The sequence below is a fragment of the Berghia stephanieae genome, chromosome 6 (genome assembly GCF_034508935.2).
Source record: "Berghia stephanieae isolate SIO BIC M18660-M18661 chromosome 6, UCSD_Bste_1.3, whole genome shotgun sequence".
NCBI lineage: Eukaryota > Metazoa > Mollusca > Gastropoda > Nudibranchia > Aeolidiidae > Berghia > Berghia stephanieae.
In genome coordinates, this window is record NC_088365.1 from 13,089,086 (window position 1) to 13,115,022 (window position 25,937).

Consider the following 25,937-nt stretch of genomic DNA (forward strand, 5'->3'; position numbering starts at 1 on the left):
TCATCCTGTTTTGTTGATAAAGGGGAAACCAGAAACCTTCATTTGATCTGGGGGTTTGTTTTTTTTTGGTGTTTTTTTTTTTTTTTTTGTAATTAAATTGAAGCTTACATTCAATTTCACTTTGTTCAATATAAATTTTAAAAAGATTCATCTTTGTGTTCTTTCATCTTTTCCTTTTCTTCCCTTTTATTTTGTATGTTTATCTTTTATGCTTGTTTTCATAAGTAATTTGAACAGGAGCTAATCATCATTGTGTTGAATACTCATCCATCTTCCAGATGCCGCTTCGCAGTGTAGGGCCAGCTCTAGAGTCACTGCATCTCTTGACCAAGGTGTTCAGGCAAACGGGCGACGATTCCACCGTGGCTCATATTTATTATTTATGTATTCAATGTTTCCAAGATCAAACAAATAAAGAAGAAAAACACTCGAGATGATTTGGGGTTTCACTCTTACTCTTAATATGACACTATTTTCTCTCTCTCTCTCTCTCTCTCTCTCTCTCTCTCTCTCTCTCTCTCTCTCTCTCTCTCTCTCTCTCTCTCTCTCTCTCTCTCTCTCTCTCTCTCTCTCTCTCTCTCTTTCTTTCTTTCTTTCTCTCTGGGTGGGATATTGGGCACGGAGGTACTTGTTGTGTCTTCTATCCCCCTGTATCTGTTTTTCAACTCGCGTTCTGTCTTTGTCTTGGAATAAGATTACTCGGTTTTGTCATGACCCTGGTCGGAGTTCTTGACTAGGAGGTAAACAGTCTAATATATATAGTTATTGATATTGTCTGGGGAGATGGTATTTTTTTTCCTTGTAAATGTGTTGCAAGCGCCGTAAAACCCTTAAAAAACAAACATCTCTCTCTCTCTCTCTCTCTCTCTCTCTCTCTCTCTCTCTCTCTCTCTCTCTCTCTCTCTCTCTCCTCTCTCTCCCCCCTCTCTCTCACCTCTCTCTCTCTCTCTCTCTCTCTCTCTCTCTCTCTCTCTCTCTCTCTCTCTCTCCCTCTCTCTCGTTATTCACTAGCTATTTCCAGTTATTTTGTAAAATAACATACAACACAAAATATAGAACATTAATCAAATTGATCAAATGTCTTTAACGATAGATTTGAAATCAACCCACGACAATGGGACCTTTGACTTTGAGTCATAAGATCGAGTCCGTTGTGAGCAGCGCAAAGTTAAGTTACTCTATCCTAGAGACGTTTGCTGTTTTTTTTTCAAAATTGGAAAAAAAATGTATTAAAAAATGAGCATGTACATAGTTTTATTCAACTGCCATTAACATGCAAAAACAATAAAACGTTGGCTTTGGTAGTAAGCTTATAATTTGTTTCAGAAAAACATAATAAATAGGCACGGGGTATTTTCCTTTTTACTGGCGCTGATATAACCTTAATGTGTTGCAAGCGCCGTAAAACCCTTAAAAACAAAAACAAACAACTTAAGTGGCATCGGTGAGAAGTTTTTTATTGAAAAATGTTTTTTTCTCTTTTTGAGAAAATTTTTTTGACTAAAATCAAAGCCCTATCTCCACTGAGTAAAAATGTTTTTGAATTTTGAAAATCCATTCATAAATAAACAAGTTATGCAGTTTCAAAGGTGTCATTTATTTGGATGACCCGCAAAGAGGAAAAAAACGCGAAAATATGGGACGCTTTTTCGTCATTTTTTTTCGACCTTTGGTTGTATCTTGCGTAATAAATAGATTAAAAGATTGAAACTTGAAGAGCAAATTAGGATGGTGTTTTGTAATATACGAGAAAAGTATCGTCATATTCATATGAAATTTTACAACCAAAAAGAAGAAATGTTCATGTATTACCTTGTCAGCGACAAAACCTCCACGCCCGGTAGTTTTAGAAATATTTTACTCCAAAGAGTAAAAATCTATTTTTAACGGTCTTCTGGTAATCGCACGAGTTTTGTCGCTTGACATAATCTAAAATGACCTTTTTTCTAACTGTGTGCCAACTTTCAGTCATATTCATCGATAAACAGCGTCGTAATTAATTTTTTAAAATAGCATATACGAAACGGCTTCGTCCCATATTTTGACGCGAATTCGGGCACTTCGTGAGCGAAAAAGAGGCCCAAAGATTTGTGCGGGATAGTCATTGCTATATATATATATATATATATATATATATATATATATATATATATATATATATATATATATATATATATATATATATATATTTAAAAAAAATATAATGAAATTTGGGTGTATTTGCCCTGTTCAAATACAGATGAGATAAATCAAAACAACCAACGCCCAAACATTTTATTTAAACCTGCTTATGAGATTTGTGGACATTATTGTGGGTTAGTTTAGTTTATCAACACAGTTTATCAACACAGTAGAATCCTGATATAAAATGTCTTGTGGTATGACACTCGCTTTCGGATCGGAAGGTCCTGGGTTCGAGCCTCGCGCTCGGCGCATAGTTGAGTCCTTGGAAAAGGCTCTTTACTCACATTCTTTCATAGTATTCAGGTGTAAAATGAGTACCTGGTCGTTAACAGCGTTGTCTCTGTCCGAAAAAAAAAATGTAACATCGCCTAACAGGCGTCATGTCCCGTCCTAAATGTTAAATGTTGCTGTTGGCCAGGGGCCCATTGTAAAGCGCTTTGAGTACATTTAGTGGATATTGCGCTATATATAAGCTCATTAAATTTTTGTTGTCGTTAAACTATAGTACTGGCTGTCTTGAGCCGTATGGTTAAGGCCTTTGTATTTTGAAATTATTCCAAATCAATAAGAGACACCCCCCCCCCCCCCCCCAGAACCAGAACAGCAAGAAAAGAACTTTATTTTTAAAAAACATTTTTTAATACAAAATAACACAAACATTATCAATCAGTTTTCATAAAGCATGCCTTTGGTATTATCTAATTCAAAAATACGTAGTAGTAAGGCGAGCTTAGACTGCACTCGAACGAGGAATTAGATTTTCACGGGGGAAAAAAAAATAAAATAAAACATAGATCTAGTCTAGCTTCTATTTTCAAAAAAATTTAACTAATGAAAAAAAAATAATAATATAATAAAAGAAATAAGAACCGTGTCCGACTATATTAGACGGGCTATCAACAGCCGACCATTCACGGGTGCGATCCCACTACTGCGTGACACGGGGACTTTTGCCTGCTGGGTTTCCCCCCTGGGCCGGTTCGTCCCTCCTTAGACAACCTGGAGGTCTCGAGCTCCCCCAAGACCACCATATTGATGCCAGGCTTAGTGCGGACACCCGATCGACATGGTGCGACTGAAAACAGGACCCCCGTCCTCAAACCGTCCCCCGACTCAAGCCTCCAGGTAGCTGGATTACAGGAGCACGCCACAACTCCCAGCGATGATACGAGTTATAATAAGGTTTATATACCATTCAATGCAAACATAGGGCATGTTTGGTGTCGTTTTGTTTGGCTTGACATTTTCTATGTTGCAATTTGTTTTTATTTGTGTAAAATTGCTATAGTTTTCAATGATTTCGTTTATTTTTACCCTTCTGTCAACGTATGCTTATTTGACCTTGCCTTTACTGCGCATGTCGTAAACCTCGCTTTCGCTTCAACTATTTTTAGCAATTCGTCACCAACGAACATTTTAAATCTTGGTCGCGTTTAGGATTTTGTCAATTTATTTATAATATATTTCTATATTTATTATATCTAGGTATAATGGTTGATATGCATTGTTTGATCACATTTAATTTTCTTATGACACGCATACAATTTTTTAAAACTCTTCTGTAATCACCTACAGGCATAGTGACCTTTACTAAGTTCACGATGCTTACAGGAGTTGGATTGATTACTTTACTCCCAAGTTGTTTTGTTTTGCTTTTGTATTCTTAACAACTGAACCATCATAATTTGGGTCATCAAACACGGAAGCATCAATGTCCCATGTCCGACGTGAAAATGTTTTTGTTTCTTCATCTTAATCACTACCACATCTCATTCGTCTGTAGTGTTTCATTCATCCTGTTTTGTTGATAAAGGGGAAACCCGAAACGGGGAGGCCTTCCGAAAGCTCCAACATCCCTTGTATTCTTGTTTTTTATAATGTTCTTGTAGGGGGTTTGGGAGAGGGGCATTTTTTTAAGTCTCCCCCCTCCCAAACCCCCTACTACTAGAACATTATTTAAAAACGAGTTTTCCCCCTCCCAAACCCCCTACTAGAACAAGAATACTGGGGATGGAGGAGCTTTTGGAAGGCCTCCCCCGAAACGTCCATTTTTATCTGTTTTCGTAAATTAATTGGAAGCTTACATTCAATTTCACATTGTTATTTAATTTTGCCGAAGTCATAGAATTGGCCGAAGTAGAAAATAAAATTATGAAAAAGTAAAATGCGAACGCTGGAATTGGAGTTAAATTTTCTTCAAACCGAAAGTTGGCCTAACTACTAACTACCATTTAATATTTTACCATTACCATATTATTAATGCTTATACTTATACATAATTTCATCTACTAGACGTCTAGTATCTAGAAGAACTAAAACTAAAATATCTCGATTGCCTCATGTTGTTAACAAACTGGTTGACCGTTTCTTCACTGATTGGGAACCTAATAAGAAACAATAATAGTAAGTTACTAAGTAATTAAACTTAAACCCCGCTCAGATTAGTTTTCTGCCAGTGTTTCTGAATTGAAAATTTGGTTTTCTTCATGTCTCATAAGTATCTTTAATTGAGCCAAGTTTGAGGAAAATCAAAAGGGCATTGGTTCCCACCCTTGGTCCACATGACGTGGAATGGCCCATTTTATTCATTTATTTATTTATTTTAAATTATTATTATTGATATAATTTTGTTTAAATTCTAGACGTCTATAATATTATTATTATTTTGATTTTCGTTGACTATGATGATGTGTCTGTTGTTGTGCAGTGATGGTGGTGTTGATGTGGTGGTTGTGACTGTAGTGGTGGTGTTGATGAAGTAGGCTAGTGGTAGTGATGATGACGAAAAGGATAATGATGGTGATGGCGATTGCTGTAGTTGCTGTAGTGGTAGCTATGGGAGTGGTAGTAATGATGATGATGTGATGGTTGTGGTTGTAGTTTCAGTGGTAGCGATGATGACGAGGAGGGGTATGATGATGTAAAGGTGGTGGTGGTGGTTGTTATAGTTTTGATTTCGATATGGAGGTTGCTGTGGTCTGTGGTAGTAGTAGTAGTAATGATGATGTAGTAGTAGAGGTAGTTTATTGATGGTAACTTCTATTATTCGCAGGAGCATTGAGATATGAGTCGAGCAACAACGAGAGTGTATGTGTGTGTGTGTGTGTGTGTGTGTGTATGAGAGAGCGAGAGAGTGATTCCTGGAACTTTATAAAATATATTTACTAACTGTAAATAATACCATAAACAGGGGTGGAACTATTCTCATTAAAGTAATCTGACAGATAAGCTGCTAGATTTCAAGATGTGAATGAATGATCAAGGAGAGGTAGGGATGGGGAAATTTTCATGGATTGGATTGAGTAACAAAAACAAAACAAAACACGATCTTGTCAAGTTTCAAAATCTCAATTCTAAGTCACACAAAATGTTTCAATCATCCCTCCTCTTCTTTCCATCTCAAACTAACACACTCTCATTCAACTTCAAGCCATTCAACAATACGCCATTTTGAACAGAAAATACAGTGTTGAAAAACGAACAATTGAACCGATTAAAGTGTTGAATAAGTTTTTTTCCTTCTATCGTTTGAGAGGTGATATGATTGAGACCTATAAGTTCACACATTGGTTGTACGCGACTCAGGACAGGCTGTTCACAGTAGACAAAAAATCAGTCACCAGGGGCCACTCATATAAACTTCTGAAACCCAGAGTTAAAACCACCCTTCGACAGAACTTTTTTACACAGAGAGTTATTGAACGTTGGAACGCATTGCCAGCAAATGTCGTTGATGCGTCAATGCTTTCAAGAATAGATTAGATGCTGTGATGGAAAGTTATATGCATAGTGTAGAAGTGCCTCCCACCCAAAATAGCTATGATCAAAAGATCAGTAGAGAAAGTGTAGTGTAGGCTAGTCCCTGATCACAAGATCAGGTAGGGAAATTCTTAAGATCAGTTGTGACTGGAAAGACTCGGCGACAGGCCAATGGCCTAATCAAGGAACGTCGATACTTTCTATTCTATTCTATTCTTCTATCAATGTTACAGAATTTTCAATACGAAAAAGAAGTCAAATTCAGTTTATTCCTAAAGATTAATTGCCTCCAAGGAGTTTTGACTTGAATGCAATGGATTCCATCCAAGAATCCCCCAATTTCATCACCAAAACAATGATGCAGTGGTGGTGGTGGTGGTAGTGGTGATGATGATGATGGTGTGGTAGTGATGTGGTGATGGTGGTGACGTTGGTAGTGATGATGATAATGGTGTGGTAGGGATGTGGTGATGGTGGTGACGTTGGTAGTGATGATGATGATGATGTGGTGGTGATGGTTGTAGTACTGATGGTGATGATAGTGATAATTACAGTGATGTGCTGTCCCCGCAGTTTATTGCCATTTCAAACGCCAAAATTTGCCATAAAAAATGGTAAAATTTGCCATCAAAATACCAAAATTTGCCATTAGTTTTACAAAAATCAAACAATTAAAACAACATGTATGGTAAAAAATTGACACAAATAGGGCATTTTGTAGAATATTGATGTCATCACATGTCAACATAAATTTATTTACATTTTGAATGGTTTGAAATAATATAATAATAATAATAATAGCCATAGTAAGTAAGTACAAAAAAAGAAGGAAGTAATCAAAATATTTTATTAACTATTTAGCTTCTTAAAATTTGGGAGATCAAAGTGAACAATCGCATTAATAAATTTTAACTCACTCAACCCTAACACCGACTATATCCGTAGTTTACTGGGGTTACTTTTATCCCATGCCTATTTTTTACATTTTTCTGAGACAAATTAAAGGCATAGTATCAAAACTAATGATTTTAGTTTTTACATGGTAATGATAGTTGAATGAAACTATCTATGTACATACTCATTTTAATACATTTTTTCGAATTTTGAAAAATATAAAAAATCTCTAGGATTGAGTGAGTTAATGGCCAGAAATTTATCCATTTTCTCTTGAACTAAGTTGAACAGTTAGCCAACGTCCATCTCCGTTAGTGCGAGGTGTGAAGAGAGAGGGGGTAAGATGAAAGGAAATGGGATGAAGGACGCGATGGCTCTTCAGTAAAAAGTAAAAAAGGCGAAAAACAAAGCTTGAGATCTCCAATAGCTTAAGCTAGGCCATAGAGGTGGGAGGCTAGACCTAGACCGTTAGCCAATGTCCGTCTCCGTTAGTGCGAAGTGTGAAGAGAGATGTTAGTTCGTTATTTAGTGCCACTTTTGGATGCTAGCATTGAAAATCGCCGTCTTTTCACAATTTTGCATAGCTTTTGTTGGATTTTTTTAAACTACTGAAAGGATTTAGATCTACAAGCCTGTCCCATGCACGAATGCGGACCGGACTTTGCTGATTGGGTCGATCGTCATAACATAGTAGTGTGAATCATAAGAGGCTGCTGCCATTTTGAACAGAAAATACAGTGTTGAAAAACGAACAATTGATCAGATTGAAGTGTTGAATTAGTTTTTTTCCTTCTATCAATGTTACAGAATTTTCAATACGAAGAAGAAGTCACATTCGGTTTATCCCTAAAGATGAATTGCCTCCAATGAGTTTTGACTTGAATGCAATGGATTCCATCCTGGAATCCTCCAATTTCATCACCAAAACAATGATGCGGTGGTGGTGGTGATGATGATGATGATGATGATGTGGTAGTGATGTGGTGATGGTGGTGACGTTGGTAGTGATGGTGATGATGATGTGGTGGTGATGGTTGTAATTACAGTGATGTGCTGTCCCCGCGGTTTTTTGCCATTTCAAACGCCAAAATTTGCCATAAAAAATGGTAAAATTTGCCATCAAAATAGCAAAATTTGTCAAAAATTTGCTGTTAGTTATACAAAAATCAAACAATTAAAACAACACCGACTATATCCGTAGTTTACTGGGGTTACTTTTATCCCATGCCTATTTATTACATTTTTCTGAGACAAATTATAGTCTTGGTATCAAAACTAATTATTTTAGTTTTTACATGGTAATGATAGTTGAAGTTGAATGAAACTATCTATGTACATACTCATTTTAATACATTTTTTCGAATTTTGAAAAATATCAAAAATCTCTAGGATTAAGTGAGTTGATGGCCAGAAATTTATCCATTTTCTCTTGAACTAAGTTGAACCGTTAGCCAACGTCCGTCTCCGTTAGTACGAGGTGTGAAGAGAGATGTTAGTTCGTTATTTAGGGCCAATTTTGGATGCTAGCATTGAAAATCGCCGTCTTTTCACAATTTTTCATAGCTTTTGTTGGGTTTTTTTAAACTACTGAAAGGATTTAGAAATACAAGCCCATCACCATCCCTAACACCACTACTACACACCACCACGCCACCATCCTACCACCACTGCTACTACACAACACCACATCATCATCCCTACCACATCATCATCCCTACCACCACTACTACAACGACAACCATATCACCACTACTACTACAGCAAACAGAAAAAGATCACTGATAACAAAAATCATCAAACGCCAAATGGAATTTTTAGGACACATTATCCGCCACCCTGGTTTGGAAATACTCGCCTTGACTGGAAAGATGAATGAAAAAGAATAAGAGGAAGACAAAGAATAACGTATTGAAAGGGATAAGAACTTGGACAGATGAAGCTGAGAAAGGTGGCGCTGCTTTAATAGAATTGGCAAGAGATAGATCAGCTTGGCGGAAGATGACCTCCGACGTCTGCTTCAGATATGGAACTACATGAGATGAGACTACAGCAACAACCACATCACCATCCCTCCCGCCACCACTACAGAAACCACCACATCACCATCCCTACCACAGCAACCACCACATTACCATAGCCCTACTACCACTACTCCAACAATCACCACATCACCATCCCTACCACCGCTGCTTCAACCACCACCACCCCATCACTATTACAACAACAGTCACAAAACCATCACCATCACTATCATCCTTAACACAACAACCACCACCACATCATCCTTAGCACAATGGAGCCACGACTACTACCCCCTTCAACTTATGAATATCCTTACCACCAATATATCATGATTATCACTACTCCCATTACTGCAACCATTACCTCTTCAACAGCACTACACACTTCTACCACCAACATCATCATCATTAACCACTACACTAGCCACCACCGTATCATCATGGTTGCTACCACCGTTACAATTAATTTTAAAATTGTTTAACTCATCATGAAATTGGTTTTGGAGCTTTACTAGATTTGAAAAAAGGGGGATTAGGGATGGTATTTGACATTGTGTTTACATATCCTATAGTCCTCTAAGGATAGGTTTTTGGCATTGAAATTCCCAGGAGTTGTGTCTGAAATGTATGTTAATGTTAGCCAAATTTCAAGTTGACATCTCTAAGGACAATGGCTGGTGGGCATTAGTTGATTGCGCATCTGGTGATGATAATCTTCTGCGGATTACCGGGATTTTTGGATTTTTTAAAAAAATGTTCCGCTGTTTTTTGCAGTGTCAAACCTTTTTCTATGAAAAGCACTCAGGTGGCTTCACGGTAGAAGGATGAAAAAATCACCATCATGTCTTGTGTCAAATTTTGACACCTGTGCTCAGTTGCATACATTTTGGTGACACTCGTATTTTTATGACGTCAGCCTAGACAAACAAGTTCATAACTCGGAAATACCGACTATTTAATATTATTTCAAAGTTGACAATTGAACACATGTGTCACCTTTTTTTCATACATTTGATATGTTTACACATCAGCTGATAAGTCACATTTTGTACTATATTTATCTTTTCAGTTGGTTATTAAACGCTGGTTTTCACTAAAACCTTTCACACCACTTTTGAAGATTTGCATTGAATTATGCATATAAGCTTATTTTATATTTCAAATGGTCTCAGATCTCATTTTAAGCTTCTACTTCTTGTTACCGGCTTCACCGGTCTGTCTTTCAGGCAAATTGATCCCCATTAACTTTCACCCATGCTTGCAAATAAGTCTGCATCAACTTAAGCTACCTTCTACTGTGGAATCTGCCTAAAATCAACTTCTGCTTGAAGCCAACACCTCTTGTTGCTGTTGGTCCTATATATATTATCTGATCTTTATCCAAGTGTGTTCCCATTGATACAGGATAATGTCAAACTTGCTTAAAGTCAGCTAAGCTTGCTGGTCTGACAATGTTGGTTTTATCAGGTAACCACTGTGACTGTATCAATATCAACTTCAGGGCTGCCAACTGTACGCCCAAAAAAAAAGCATTTTAATATTTGTATGCTTTTTTTCAACTTTGTAAGATTTTCTGTTAGATTGTACGTTATTTTATTTTCATGACAATCAAATCTTAACATTCTAATGAAAAGTTTTATTTCTGTTTCTCATATTCTGTATGCCTTCTATAAGATATATTTTTAAACAATTAATTATTGTTTGATATATTTAAGGGGCTTTTTTTTTTTTGCATTTCTTCAAAATTTTATTTTTATTTTTCCTGAAGTTCCAAAATTTATATCAGAATTTATTTATATCCAATGTTTCTCATAGGCAAACTATGAGATGATTGAAGAGTTACATTTTCAAATTGTACAATTTTTCTTCAAATCGTACTCTTTTTGACAAGCAGTATTACGTTTTTTATTGTGTTGAGGTTGGCAGCCCTACAACTTACTTTACTCTCTTTATTTCCATCCATAAAACAGTGTGCAACCTTGGCATTGATTCACCCTGGAGTTCAAGGTGATCTTGATCCTTCTTGCGGTGATGATGCGGGCAACGTAAGTTACAGAATCCTAATTTAATCTAAATCGTGTCCTCGCCTTTTCTCTCCTTAAGGACTCTTATAATGCCAGATTTAAAACTAGGTCATAACAGTGATAGTTTTAAGAATACGTTCATATTCATTTACAAAAAGGAATACACTCCATCACGGTTTCCTCGAACACACGATTTCCTTAAACTCATTTGAATGCCCCAATTTCTTTCCGGATTATTCTTTGTTATCATTCCATTTCTTCCTCAAAGTGGCTTTGTAAAGTGCTTTTAGCATGTTTTAGTGGATATTGTGTTTTATAAAAGCTCCAAAAAAAAATTTGGGGGGGGGAGGGGGGGGGGGGTTTTGAGCGTCTGAAAAATGAGTAGCGTGGACCTAGCTTCATATCCGAAAGGTATTGAGTTTAACTGCTCACTGACACTGTGATATGTAGCCTCAAGCAACTGACCTCGCCCTAGCTCACCTTGCGATGCTGCACTGAGGCTGGCCTCTGGATCATTATAATCCCCCCTTGGAATAGATCCTGAAGACAAATTTCTCCTTGAAGATGATTAAAAGGGAATTTAAGTTTTTTATTTCTATTTAAAGTCAAGGACATGTTTTTAAAAATAACTCACTTTTGTGTTTTAGTGTTTTCATTTTGAAATTTTATGTAAAGGCAAAGGGCATTTCTTTTCATCATCAAATCCACTGAGGATTAAATGCGTCATTAAATGATAAATGTCTTTTACTAAAATTGAAATTTTATAAGACTTTGAGTCACATGTTAAGTTGGTCGTGTAAAAAAAAGAAAAAAAAGTCTCCAGTCTAGGTTGACCTGATATGGATGAGCAGAGCTACCAACCTCACGCGAAAAATACGTATTCTTACGTTTTTTCGGCCATTGTACGCTTGTACGACTTTTTCGTATATTGTACGTGTTTATTGTGTCGGTGCGGTCGTGATAAGGCTTTCAAATTTTGACGTGCATGTGTGCCGACAATTGTCGGTTCTTCGACAATCACGGTTGTTGCGATCTCCCGGATCACTTATTTTTTTATTGCTAAAGTAATCTGATTGCAAGTGACGTCAATTGTCGGAGTGTCGGCGAGCAGTCTGGATAAATCTGATATTCTATGACTTAATCGCTTACGTTTTAAGATCTTACTCTTTTTGCCCAAATCTTACTCTTTTTGCCCGTCTGGGGCTGGCAGCTCTGGATGAGGAACTTTAACCTCAATTCGATGTGAAAATTGTCTTTAAAACTATCGTGGAATGATAATAATAAAAATAGGTAATAATAACAGTAATAACGGTAATAGCAATAATATTAATTATAATAATAATAATAATAACAGTACTGTAATAGCAATAATGATTATAGATAGTAATAGTAAAAGCAATAATGATTATAATAACAACAGTATTAACAATAATGATTATAGATAGTAAAAGTAATAGCAAAAATGATTATATTAATAACAGTAATAGCAATAATGTTATAATAATGACAGTAATAGCAATCATGTTATAATAATAACAGTAATAACAATAATAATAATAATGAAAATTATATTGTATCGTTTAAGAGCTCATAGGTTATTAAAACTTTTAAATGCTCTGTGATATTATCATGCATAGTTACAATTTATCAAAGTTATATAAACAACATTCATTGTTAATTTGATGAAATTGTGTATTTACTACCTAATACACAAATAAGGGCCATAATCACTTTTCATAGTATAATTATCTTTCTTAACATTATTAAATTGACTCGTCCAACTTTATACATAATCTTATATCCGTTACACAAATAAGTATCTTAGTCAATATTCGTAATATAATTATCTATATTTACATTCATTTCACATGTCCAACTATATATATATATTCGTGCGGCTATGTGGTCTAGCGGTATGACACTCGCTTTCGGATCGGAAGGTCCTGGGTTCGAGCCTCGTGCTCAGCGTATAGTTGAGCCCTTGGAAAAGGCTCTTTACTCACATTCTCTCACCGTACTCAGGTGTAAAATGAGTACCTGCCCGTTAACAGCGTTGTCTTTGTCCGAAAAATTGTAATATCGCCTAACAGGCGTCATGTCCCGTCCTAGATGTTAAATGTTGTTGTTGACCAGGGACCACTTTGAGCACATTTAGTGGATATTGCGCTATATAAAAGCTCAATTTTTTTTTTTTTAATTCAAATAATTGATATATACAAATCATTATATATACGCATTAATATCCAGTATCGCATTAAATTATTTGTCGAAATTAAATGTTATGTTGGTAAGTTCTTTATCAATGGCCTTCTTAAAATGTATTCATTCAATTAGAATTTTTGGTCACAAACTTTAGATTATTTCAAATTGCCACAATTTTTTGAATTAGGTTATTTCCCCTTACTTATAGACGAATTTCATCTTTCGACAAATTTCTTAAACTTATCTCCCTTAGTGCTTTCAGAAAAGTGAGTGGAGCAGGCACTTATGTTGGTAACAACAAGATATGAAGTGAGTAGAAAAGTGCCAGAAGACAATAGAGAATAAAAATTTTTTTCGCGGCGGTGGTGGGGTTTGAACCTGCGACCTTATTGGTACGACAACTCCGCCTGGCAGGTGAGAGCGTGGCTCTACCGTGTGAGCTATCCACGAACACAAAATATTCGTTTCAAACCCAAAGTCATTTCTAGATCCCTCTCTCACCCACTTCTTGAGATCGCCGATTCGTTCACCACCATCGCGAAGTAATTTTGACCAGCAGTTAAGCTTAATAGCCAATATTCTCATCACAAACATATAACATAGAAACGATTGAGACATTGAGTATGCTCCGGTGTATGGGTGAATTTTTAATTCAGAAAAGTGAGTGGAGCAGGCACTTATGTTGGTAACAACAAGATATGAAGTGAGTAGAAAAGTGCCAGAAGACAATAGAGAATAAAAATTTTTTTCGCGGCGGTGGTGGGGTTTGAACCTGCGACCTTATTGGTACGACAACTCCGCCTGGCAGGTGAGAGCGTGGCTCTACCGTGTGAGCTATCCACGAACACAAAATATTCGTTTCAAACCCAAAGTCATTTCTAGATCTCTCTCACCACTTCTTGACGCCATTCTTCAATCGCGAAGTAATTTGACAGCAGTTAAGCTTAATAGCCAATATTCTCATCACAAACATATAACATAGAAACGATTGAGACATTGAGTATGCTCCGGTGTATGGGGTGAATTTTTAATTCAGAAAAGTGAGTGGAGCAGGCACTTATGTTGGTAACAACAAGATATGAAGTGAGTAGTCACTCACTTCATATCTTGTTGTTACCAACATAAGTGCCTGCTCCACTCACTTTTCTGAATTAAAAATTCACCCCATACACCGGAGCATACTCAATGTCTCAATCGTTTCTATGTTATATGTTTGTGATGAGAATATTGGCTATTAAGCTTAACTGCTGGTCAAAATTACTTCGCGATGGTGGTGAACGAATCGGCGATCTCAAGAAGTGGGTGAGAGAGGGATCTAGAAATGACTTTGGGTTTGAAACGAATATTTTGTGTTCGTGGATAGCCCACACGGTAGAGCCACGCTCTCACCTGCCAGGCGGAGTTGTCGTACCAATAAGGTCGCAGGTTCAAACCCCACCACCGCCGCGAAAAAAAAAATTTTTATTCTCTATTGTCTCCTGGCACTTTTCTACTCACTTCATATCTTGTTGTTACCAACATAAGTGCCTGCTCCACTCACTTTTCTGAATTAAAAATTCACCCCATACACCGGAGCATACTCAATGTCTCAATCGTTTCTATGTTATATGTTTGTGATGAGAATATTGGCTATTAAGCTTAACTGCTGGTCAAAATTACTTCGCGATGGTGGTGAACGAATCGGCGATCTCAAGAAGTGGGTGAGAGAGGGATCTAGAAATGACTTTGGGTTTGAAACGAATATTTTGTGTTCGTGGATAGCTCACACGGTAGAGCCACGCTCTCACCTGCCAGGCGGAGTTGTCGTACCAATAAGGTCGCAGGTTCAAACCCCACCACCGCCGCGAAAAAAATTTTTATTCTCTATTGTCTTCTGGCACTTTTCTACTCACTTCATATCTTGTTGTTACCAACATAAGTGCCTGCTCCACTCACTTTTCTGAATTAAAAATTCACCCCATACACCGGAGCATACTCAATGTCTCAATCGTTTCTATGTTATATGTTTGTGATGAGAATATTGGCTATTAAGCTTAACTGCTGGTCAAAATTACTTCGCGATGGTGGTGAACGAATCGGCGATCTCAAGAAGTGGGTGAGAGAGGGATCTAGAAATGACTTTGGGTTTGAAACGAATATTTTGTGTTCGTGGATAGCTCACACGGTAGAGCCACGCTCTCACCTGCCAGGCGGAGTTGTCGTACCAATAAGGTCGCAGGTTCAAACCCCACCACCGCCGCGAAAAAAATTTTTATTCTCTATTGTCTTCTGGCACTTTTCTACTCACTTCATATCTTGTTGCTCCCTTAGTGCTGGTAACATGCGAATAATTTTTTAATATTTTGTAAGACCCAATCCATAAATTATAAAAGCAAAAACCATGAAATAATAGTAATAGTGCTCAACTTTTATATAGTCACATATATGTTCATCAAAACATAATTTATTATTAATAATTTATCTCCAAGTCCCGACCTGAGGATCTGAGCACGTAGTTAGCATAACAGTTAGAATAATAATATTTATGAGGAAGAGGAGGGGGAGGAGATGAAGAAGAAAAAGAAGATCAATTTCTTCTTCTTCTTCTTCTTCGTTCCCGTCACGTCACATGGTCAGTCCGGTCTGGTGAATGAAGCCCACAGTGGTTTTGAGGTCGTCCTCACTGCCGTACAGAAGATCAATTTAAAAAGTGCCTTATTTAAACATTTTAATTTTTTTCTTTTTCAGATTTGTCATGGCCAGTGTGTAGGAGGACAATGCGGTAAGTGTCTTAGTATTGATTTAGTGAAGATTTTCTCAAAGGCTCGCAATCCCCTTATATTGGAAAGAAAAAATTTAATGTTTTTGATATTGTTCAGTCCAAATTCGGCAAGAAGTATTGATTTTGTGAAGATTTTCACAAAGGCTCGCAATCCCCTTATATTGGAAAGAAAAAATTTAATGGTTTTTTATATTGTCCAGTCCAAATTCGGCAAGAAGTATTGATTTTGTGAAGATTTTTTCAAAGGCTCTCAATCCCCTTATATTGGAAAGAAAAAATTTAATGGTTTTTTTATATTGTCCAGTCCAAATTCGGCAAGAAGTATTGATTTTGTGAAGATTTTGATAAAGGCTCGCAATCCCCTTATATTGGAAAGAAAAAATTTAATGGTTTTTTATATTGTCCAGTCCAAATTCGGCAGGAAGTATTGATTTTGTGAAGATTTTGATAAAGGCTCGCAATCCCCTTATATTGGAAAGAAAAAATTTAATGGTTTTTTATATTGTCCAGTCCAAATTCGGCAAGAAGTATTGATTTTGTGAAGATTTTCACAAAGGCTCGCAATCCCCTTATATTGGAAAGAAAAAATTTAATGGTTTTTTATATTGTCCAGTCCAAATTCGGCAAGAAGTATTGATTTTGTGAAGATTTTCTCAAAGGCTCGCAATCCCCTTATATTGGAAAGAAAAGATTTAATGGTTTTTTATATTGTCCAGTCCAAATTCGGCAAGAAGTATTGATTTTGTGAAGATTTTTTCAAAGGCTCGCAATCCCCTTATATTGGAAAGAAAAAATTTAATGGTTTTTGATATTGTCCTGTCCAAATTCGGCAAGAGGCAAAGCAAAATAGGCCTGGGTGGGGGTCCTGACCTCCCATGGTGGGCAGGGGGCTACATACTGTGTCATCTATCCCCTTATATCTGTTTTCCAACATGCTTTCTGTCTTTGTTTTGGAATGAGATTACTTGGTTTTGTCCTGGCCCTGGCCGGAGTCATAGATGGGAGGGAAACAGTCAAATGCATAGTTATTGTTTTGGAGATGATATTTTTTTTCCTTGTAAATCATCTCTCTGTAATGTATTTTTGTTATTTTTAATGTATAATGTAGGCATTTGAGTGTATTCCTCTTTGTTGGATTTTGTGCTTGTGTCTGGATGAGACTTATAGGTGATCTCAAACTAGGTGCATTGGTGGTATGCTCTTGGAATCTATAGCTGATCCCTATTTGTTCCCAGTTCGCCTATGTCTTACTTTTTCTTGGGTGCTTTAATTGTAATTCTAGAACTTTATACTATCCCATTTTCTTCCTTTTTACTGGCGCTGATATAACCTAAATGTGTTGCAAGCGCCGTAAAACCCTTAAAAACAAACAAACAAACAAAGCCAAATAGGCATGGCCAAATAAAATATTGGCACTTTGAAAGCATGGAGTATGGATTGAAAGCAAAACAGAATATGGAAGCAATGTTATGAGCGAAGCAATTTTGTTTTCAAAAGGGCGTTACTGTCATTAAATGAACATTAACATTGCTATAGGAATCATGGAAAATATTCAATCTGATCATTCATTATCTATCTCATCAAAACATCAACAATGCCTCGACAAAGTTGTTTTAAAAAATAGTGATGAAGACAAGATAAGGTTACAGAGATGCTTCAATCGCGGCAAAGATTATGTTCTTGTAGAACAACAGGACGGGAATGAAGTGATTAGCCGAGGCAAACAGGCTTCTAAAGTCATTGAAAAGATTAGGGAAATGGTAATTGACATTGTGTAAAGAAATCCTGATGCGACATTAAATTTCATCAACTCTTGACCCAGATTAATCATTCCATATGCACAGCTTACTTCGAAGTCAACTATCCCAAACAACCTAAACAACTTGCTAATCGTGACAAAACGGCTGAGAGATGCTGAAAGAAGCAGTGATTGAATGAAATCGGCAATATTAAACCTCAAGTCAAAGTGATACTAGGCTGCTAGAAGCTGTGGACTGTAAAAAGTAGTAAACAAAAATGAATATAACAGCTTCAAAAAAAAAAAAATACCAACACAAAACGTTTCAGGCTCAAAACCCTTCTTCAGCGAGCAACGAAAAACAATAAAGACATGACTAAATTTCAGATAGACGACAGAGATATTTTTTAGGTCCTCTGTAGAAAAATCTTGAACTTTCCACGATTTTTCTACAGAGAGGACCTAAAAAATATCTCTGTCGTCTATCTGGAATTTAGTCATGTATCAATTTATGTCTTTATTGTTTTTGTTGTTGTCACAGCCATAGAGCTGGATGAATAGTACCAGCGATCTGTACAGTTTTAACTCCAAAATATATGTTGCTTTTTCCATATGTTGTTAAGTCTTGTCATTGCTGCTGTTGCCGTTCCAATTCTAGTTTTCATCTCTGCTGTCCCATATTCAGTGAGCAGCACTCCCAAGTATTTGAATGAGGTGGCTTGCTTTAGGTTTTCATCGTTGACATTGATTCTCGTCTGAGGGTTGTCTCGGCTGTTCGCTAGAATTTGCGACTTTTCAGAATTGATCTCCATCCTGTATGTACAAGCTGTTTCTGATAGACGATCTGTCAGTGATTGTAATTCATGTTCATTTGTTGTAATCAAGTCAATGTCGTCTGCAAATCGAAGGTTGCAGAGAACTCTACTCCTTATTGACACTGTGCTCTGACGGTTTTCGAGAGTTTCCTGCATTATTCTTTCCAAATATAGGTTGAAAAGGGTAGGTGAAAGATTGCAGCCCTGTCCGACACCAACTGTAGTTCTGAATGGATCGCCTATCTTATTGTTAAGTAGTACGGCTCTTGGTGCATTTTCATAAAGTGATTAAATTGTTTTTATGATGCCTTCATCAAGATCAAAGTCTCTGTGTATTCCAAAGGCCGCGATGACATACTTTATCGAATGCTTTTCTGAAATCGATAAAATTGTGGAATAATTCTTGTTGTAAGTATTTTTCTGTCCACAGACGACTATTGAACACTTGTTGAATTGTACTTCTGTTAAGTCTAAAGCAAGCTGTTCCTGTGCTAATATTTCTTCTGTTTTGTTTCTCATCCTGTTAAGTAATATGTTTAGAATTATTTTGCTGGGGTGACTTATGAGCCTTATTGTTCTGGTTATTGCATTTTCTTAAATTGCTGTTTTTAGGTAGCAGTAGAATTAGTGACTGTGTCCAATCTTTTGGCCAGGATTGTTGGTTAATGATTTTCTGACATAGAATTATTAGACCATTTGTTGTCTTTTCTCCTCCTTAAAAACTTAATCCTCTTCGGGCCTTGAGGCACATAGGGCATCCACCAGACATCTCCATTTTTTGTGATTGGCTGCTTTTGCTGTGGCTGTATTTCAGGACAGGCCTGCTTCCTTTAATTCTTTCTCGATGGTCCTTCGCCAGGTTTCTTTGGGTCTTCCCCGCTTTCTCTTCCCATCTGCTGTCCAGTACAAGGCTGTCTTGGGAAGTGACCCTTTTTCCATTCTGGCCATATGACCCAGCCAACGATGTGTCATTACCAGGTTGTAAGTTTGTAAGGAGTTTCGGATTTTTTTTTCCTTACGTGCAAACAGCATACTTTTTTTTCTCTTTTTTTTTTTTCTTTATAAAAAAATACTCTTTTAGTTTTAGAGCCTTAGAATACACTTTTCATTCTGAGAAGGTTGCTGACCGGTATGATGTTGCGTATTTTAGTATGATTTTTGGACCCAAAGACGTGGATACGGTTCCAAAGGATTTAGTACTATTTTTGGGGGATAATATTCTAGTTTGTTTTTTGGATTTTTTTTTTTTTTTTTTTTGTCTCAAGCATGAATGATGTTGAAAATGATACATTTGATGCAAAGATAAATACATGTCATACATCAACTGTTGACGGTGCTTCTGAATGATGCATCATATTTTATACTATAGTTATCATTTCAGTCAGTTGTAGAATGTAATATTTTTCTCATACCTTTATGAGGATTTGCATAGAATTATGCATTTAAGATTATTTTATACTTCAAATGGCTTCAGGCCACATTTAATCTTTTACAAAATAGAATTTGTTAAATAGAAAATTTAAAATGAAAATTAGGGCAATGAACTAACATCTTTGACAACGAAGTTTTCATTTAAAAACTTGATTATTTCCCTTTACAATAACTAAAACTAAAATTAGTCTGTTTTGATTTTAAAATTTTAATAATCTTTTTTAAAAATTGTTTTGGGCATGTTTGTATGAGTTTTGTTTTTGTTGTTGTTGTTTTGTTTTTGTTTTTATTGGTAAGTGGACAGCTTTAGGAACACTGCTTGGTTCAAAATGAAGTCACTAGAACCATTTTAGAATTAGAAGTATTTAACTTGTCTATGCGTATTACATATATGTGTGAAGTTACCACCATTTGACATTTGAGTGTTGCAAAAGAAGAAAAGAGACGCTGATCCTTATATAGCATATATATAGAAAATATCTTGTCACTTTTGCAAAATGTCATCCATTGAATTATAGCCCACTCTCCAATAGTTTATCTCAAAACTTACTCACAACTGATCTACTGGACTGGTAGATGTACCTACAATCACCATTACTTCATTTGGTACACCAGCACCATAAACATCTTTTACCACCACTACCCTGGCATCACCACTGCTACAACCACCACTACATCACTTCTACCACCACCACCACCATCATTAGAGCACCATCTCTACAACAACCACCACCTCTTCCACTGACACTAGCATTAATAACCCCTAACGTGATTGGGCGTCTTTTGGTCATTTCTTTGAGTGTTTCGAAAGCAACATCCTTAGATATTGCAATTTCTGGGCCTTGTGTAATAGTTTTTAAAAATATTTTATATTTATACTTGTCTTTTGTACAGGTAAAAGACTTAGAAACATTACAACCTGGGTGGGGATCCTGACCTCCCATAGTGGGCAGGGTGGTACATGCTGTGTCTTCTATCCCCCATACCCGTTTTCCAATTGTTTCCTGTCATTGTCTTGGAATGAGATCACTTAGTTTTGTCCTGATCCTTGTCGGAGTTCCTTGGCTGGGAGGGAAACAGTCGAATGTATAGCTATAGTTTTGGGAGATGATATTTTTTCCTTGTAAATCATCTCTCTGTTATGCATTTTATTATGTTTAGTTTACGTATTATATTATATGATTGGTAAACATTTGACTGTATTCCTCTTAGTTGGGACCTGTGCTTGTGTCTGGATGAGACTTTTAGGTGATCTCAAACTAAGTACTTTGACGGTGTGCTCTTGGAATCTACATCTGTTTCCTATTTGAACCAATTCCCCTTTGTCTTACATTTTCTTGGGTGCTTTAATTGTAATTCTAGAACTTTTTACTATCCCATTTTCTTCCTTTTCACTGGTGTTGATATGACCTTAATGTGTTTCAAGCGCCGTAAAACCCTTAAAAACAAAAACAAACAAACATTACAACAAAAGTTTACCAAAACTAATTTATACTACGATCGATTGTTAAGGTCTAAAGGTCAAATATGCAAATTTCCAATCAAAAATTATCAAATCCATTTTTTTTATAACAAATGTCCTAAATGTAGTCTCTACTATATTGTGATCGAATTGCAAATAGAGCAAGGAATAATTTTAGAGTCACTGCCACCTTTTGTCAATGTATTAACAGATGGAAAGGAGGATTTTTACAACTTTGACAGTAATTTCTAGATTTACATAAGCGTTTTTGAAATTCGATAATATGTATTTCGTCACTAATTGATACTGTAATAACTTTTAAATTATGTTTTAATGATTTTTTTGTATGAGTAGAAGTCTTAGAAAGATCATACAAATAGTTTACCAAAATTAATTTATTGATCATCTATTTTTAAGGTGAAAAGGTCAAATATTCAAATTATCCGCACAATGTTCAAATCCATTTTTATTAGATGTCCTAAATAAGGTCTCTAGCTTTTGAGCTTTGAGCTTTTTTTTTATATAGCGCAATATCCACTAAACAAGCTCAAAGCGCTTTACAAGGGGTCCCTGGCCAACAGCAACATTTAACATGTAGGAGGGGACATAACGCCTGTTAGGCGATAGTACAATTTTTTCGGACAGAGACCACGCTGTTAACGGGAGAGAAATGTGAGTAAAGAGCCTTCTCCAAGGACTCAACTATGAACCGAGCGAGGCTCGAACCCAGGACCTTCCAATCCGAAAGTGGGTGTATTACCACTTGACCACATAGCCGCACTAAAAGGATTAAAATATTTAACAACAACAAACCTTGGGTCAACAAACGAGTTAAATTATTTATAAATATGAAGAAAATCGCTCATATGAGTGGGGACAAAAACAAGCAGCACGAGGCAGAAAAACAATTAAAGAGGGTAATTTATGAAGAAAAACGTAAATATAAAGATAAAATGGAAACAAACCTTAAAAATTCATATGCATCGCAGGCGTGGAGGATGATTAAAGAAATGGGTGGCGTTAACAACAAAAAGACCGATTTTAACAATGACACACATATGAATATCGAGGAATTAAATAAGTTTTACTGTCGATTCGACACCATTGACAACGTACTTTCAAAAATTAATATCATAACAAAAAATACGTCTCCTCCGCCAGAAATCGAAGAAGAGGAGGTCATCAATGTTCTTAAGTTATGTAAAAAGAAAAAAGCACCAGGTCCAGATGGACTTAGTGGGGAACTCATTTCAAACTGTAACAACCAACTAGCTGTCCCTTTCTTGCCTATTTTCCAACGTTCAATAGATGAACAGAAAATCCCAATTATATGGAAAACATCGACTATAATTCCAGTACCCAAAAAGAATCCACCAACTCAGCTGAATGATTATAGACCTGTTGCGTTAACATCATTATTATGAAATGTCTGGAAAAAATTCTGAAAAGAGAGCTGTTGCAATTTATATATGACCAACACATACTTGATCCATATCAGTTTGCCTACCAACAAAATCTTAGTGTGGAAGACGCACTCCTCACAGTGATGCATTCAATTTCAATATCAAATCACTTGGATGTTTCACCCGCCAACTACTGCCGAATCCTATACGTCGATTTTTCGTCTGCCTTTAATGCCATGAAAACCAACATATTAATCAGTAAACTGCATGCTCTAAACCTTCCCCATTACCTCATCAACTGGTATAACAACTTTCTCATCGATCGCCCCCAACATGTCAGAGTAGGCTCAAATATATCATCAGTAAAAACTCTTTCAAACGGATGCCCACAAGGGTGTGTAAGCTCACCTCTACTTTACATCCTCTATACAAACGATTGTGTGGCTAGCTTTGATAACTGCCAACTCATCAAGTATGCTGATGACACCGCAATACTCGGCCTGCTCAATAATTCCGTCTCCGAATTTAAATACACTGAGCAAGTTAGTAAATTCAGCAAATGGTGTGCCGATAACTGTCTAGAGCTCAATGTAACAAAAACAAAGGAACAACTGTTTGATCACAGAAAAATAGGAAAAAGAGCAAGACAAATAACAAAAATTAACAATCAGGCGGTTGAAACTGTTGAAACGTTTAAATACCTTGGTGTAATTATAGATAACAGTCTAAGATTTGAATCGCACACCAAAAATGTCATCAAAAAATGTAACCAGCGCTTGTATATACTCAGAAAATTAAGGCCTTTCAATGTGAACAGAAAGATCATGATACAAATCTACAAGTCTACAATATTGAGTATCGTTTCGTTTGGCATCACAATGTGGTATGGAAGCTGTGGAACAAAAGAAAAATCCAAACTACATAGAACCCTCAGAGAGGCTTCAAAAAATAATTAACACCGACCTTAGAAGCCTTGACACAACTTTTATTAATGCAGTTGAGAAGAAATCTTTTAACATTATCAACGAAAAGAGGCATCCGCTGAGCGAAAAATTCCAACTTCTGCGCTCCGGAAGACGGTATCTAGAAGCAAAATGTAGGACAAATCGACATAAGACAACCTTCATTCCAACCGCCATAAAATTAATTAACAAATCTTTTGTGGAAAAATGAGACAACCAATGAAAATAACGAGAAGCAGTGTCGTGAATCATCATCATCGACATTGCCGCCGTCGTTATCATCATCATCATCATCATCATCATCATCATCATCACAATCATTGCCATATTCTTCTTAATATAAGACACTATATTTATAATATGGTTATCTGCTGTCCCAGCAAATATATCGTATCGTTCTATCTGTCTGTCTGTGTGCCTGTATATATGTATGTATGTATGTATGTATGTATGTATGTATGTATGTATGTATGTATGTATGGTATGAAGGCATGCATATACGATGATATGCTGGTTTGTATGTATGTCTGCATGTATGTATGTATGTATGTATATGTGTTTGTATGTACGCTCATTTCTTTTGTATACATGTGTAGAAACAATGTACAAGCGTGTATGTTAGTGTATGGCTGTGTCTGTATTTGTAAATGTGTTGATGTTCATACCATGAACCAAACTGAGCATTGTTTACCTCACATGAATTGCCTTTAATTTGGACAATAAAGATTATTATTATTATTATTATTATTATTATTATTATTATTACTACTACTATATATTTTGAACACCGAATAATTTTTTACAATGTTGACTTTAAAAATGCCATAACTCTAAAACCATCGATTTAATTTATTGAAACTTTCTTCACAGTAAAGTATACCCTATAACTATAACAAGTGCATTTGTACAATAAGTTGAATTACAATAATTTTGACATAATTTACAAATTTGACCTTTTGACCTTAAAATGGATGAAAATACAATTTGCTTTTGATCAAATTTTGGTACACTTTTTCTGGAGCATTTTCTTTAAATTTAAAATTTAAATTGAGCTTTTATATAGCGCAATTTCCACTAAACGTGCTCAAAGCGCTTTACAAGGGGTCCCTGGTCAACAGAAACATTTAACATGTAGGACGGGACATAACGCCTGTTAGGCGATATTACAATTTTTCGGACAAAGACAACGCTGTTAACGGCCAGGTACTCATTTTACACCTGAGTACGGTGAGAGAATGTGAGTAAAGAGCCTTTTCCAAGGACTCAACTATGCGCTGAGCATGAGGCTCGATTCCAGGACCTTCAGATCCGAAAGCGAGTGTCATACCACTAGACCACATAGCCGCACATCTTATCATTACCATTGTCAAAACAAAAAGAATAAGACTTTATCATAACGCCGTCTTGTGTCAACTTTATTTGGAATAAAATAAAATTGAATCATTGAAAAGTACTTAAATCTTTCTTTACATTTGTCAAATTTTTTATCAAAATGTGCTGTAACTCCAAAAGTTTTTTGGGGTTTTTTAAAATTCATTTCAAGTTTTAGCACGGTAAAACAGATCAGACACTGTTTAAACCACATTTATGAAAAATAATGGAATTTTATTATTTTTTATATTTGGGGGGGGGGGGGCATAATTTGCATATTTGACCTTTTGACCATAAAAATTGGATGATAGGAATGATAGTACCCTTCGATTTGGGTAAACTTTTGGAATAAAGATCCTGAGGACCCATCCTATCCAAAAATGTATTGGAACATTAGAAATTAGAAAGCAATTCGTTTACTTTTAAATGCTAAATGTCTCGAGACTAATCGCAAGGATTACTACTAACTACTTATCATTTTTTCTTTTCTTCTTTTTTCCCTAGTTCCAATTGGATTCAGTAGTCTGATGTCACGCGCCCGGCAACGGCGGCCATCTTGGTTCTAAACAAAGAAAATCATTACTTTTTATTCTTCATGCTGGCTAGAAATTTTCATTCCCTTTTCATATGCCTTGTGATCAGAATGTGTAAAAGTCAAAACATGATCAAATTGATGGGTTTTTTTCCCTCTGGATACGCGTTTAAGCTCGCCGGAGAAATATTTCATACGGCGTCCGCCATTGTTCCGATAGTTTAGAGCCAGTGTTACTAAGTTACCATACGTCATTAGGAAGGAAGTGACTTTACGACTGTTGAAGACTATTTCCTAAGAACCACCGTTGATGCTGTCGTTACTTTATGTGTGATTTAGTGGCTGATTTTGTCATTGTCATTCAAAATAAAACATAAA

At 36.2% G+C, this 25,937-nt stretch overlaps 1 protein-coding gene across 2 annotated transcripts in view; it reads left to right on the plus strand.

The window, feature by feature from the left end:
- Positions 1-25,937, plus strand: part of LOC144974499 (uncharacterized protein C3orf18-like) — a 41,801-nt gene extending 15,864 nt beyond the window's left edge. The window contains exons 5-7 of one of the 2 annotated variants that reach the window (XM_078917411.1): positions 10,829-10,903; positions 15,812-15,845; positions 25,532-25,937. In XM_078917411.1, the coding sequence (XP_078773537.1) occupies positions 10,829-10,903; positions 15,812-15,845; positions 25,532-25,593 (171 nt within the window). In that variant the 3' untranslated portion in view covers positions 25,594-25,937. Of the gene's footprint in view, positions 1-278; positions 463-10,828; positions 10,904-15,811; positions 15,846-25,531 lie in introns of those variants that run through there. The other variant, XM_078917412.1, reaches the window with a different exon arrangement.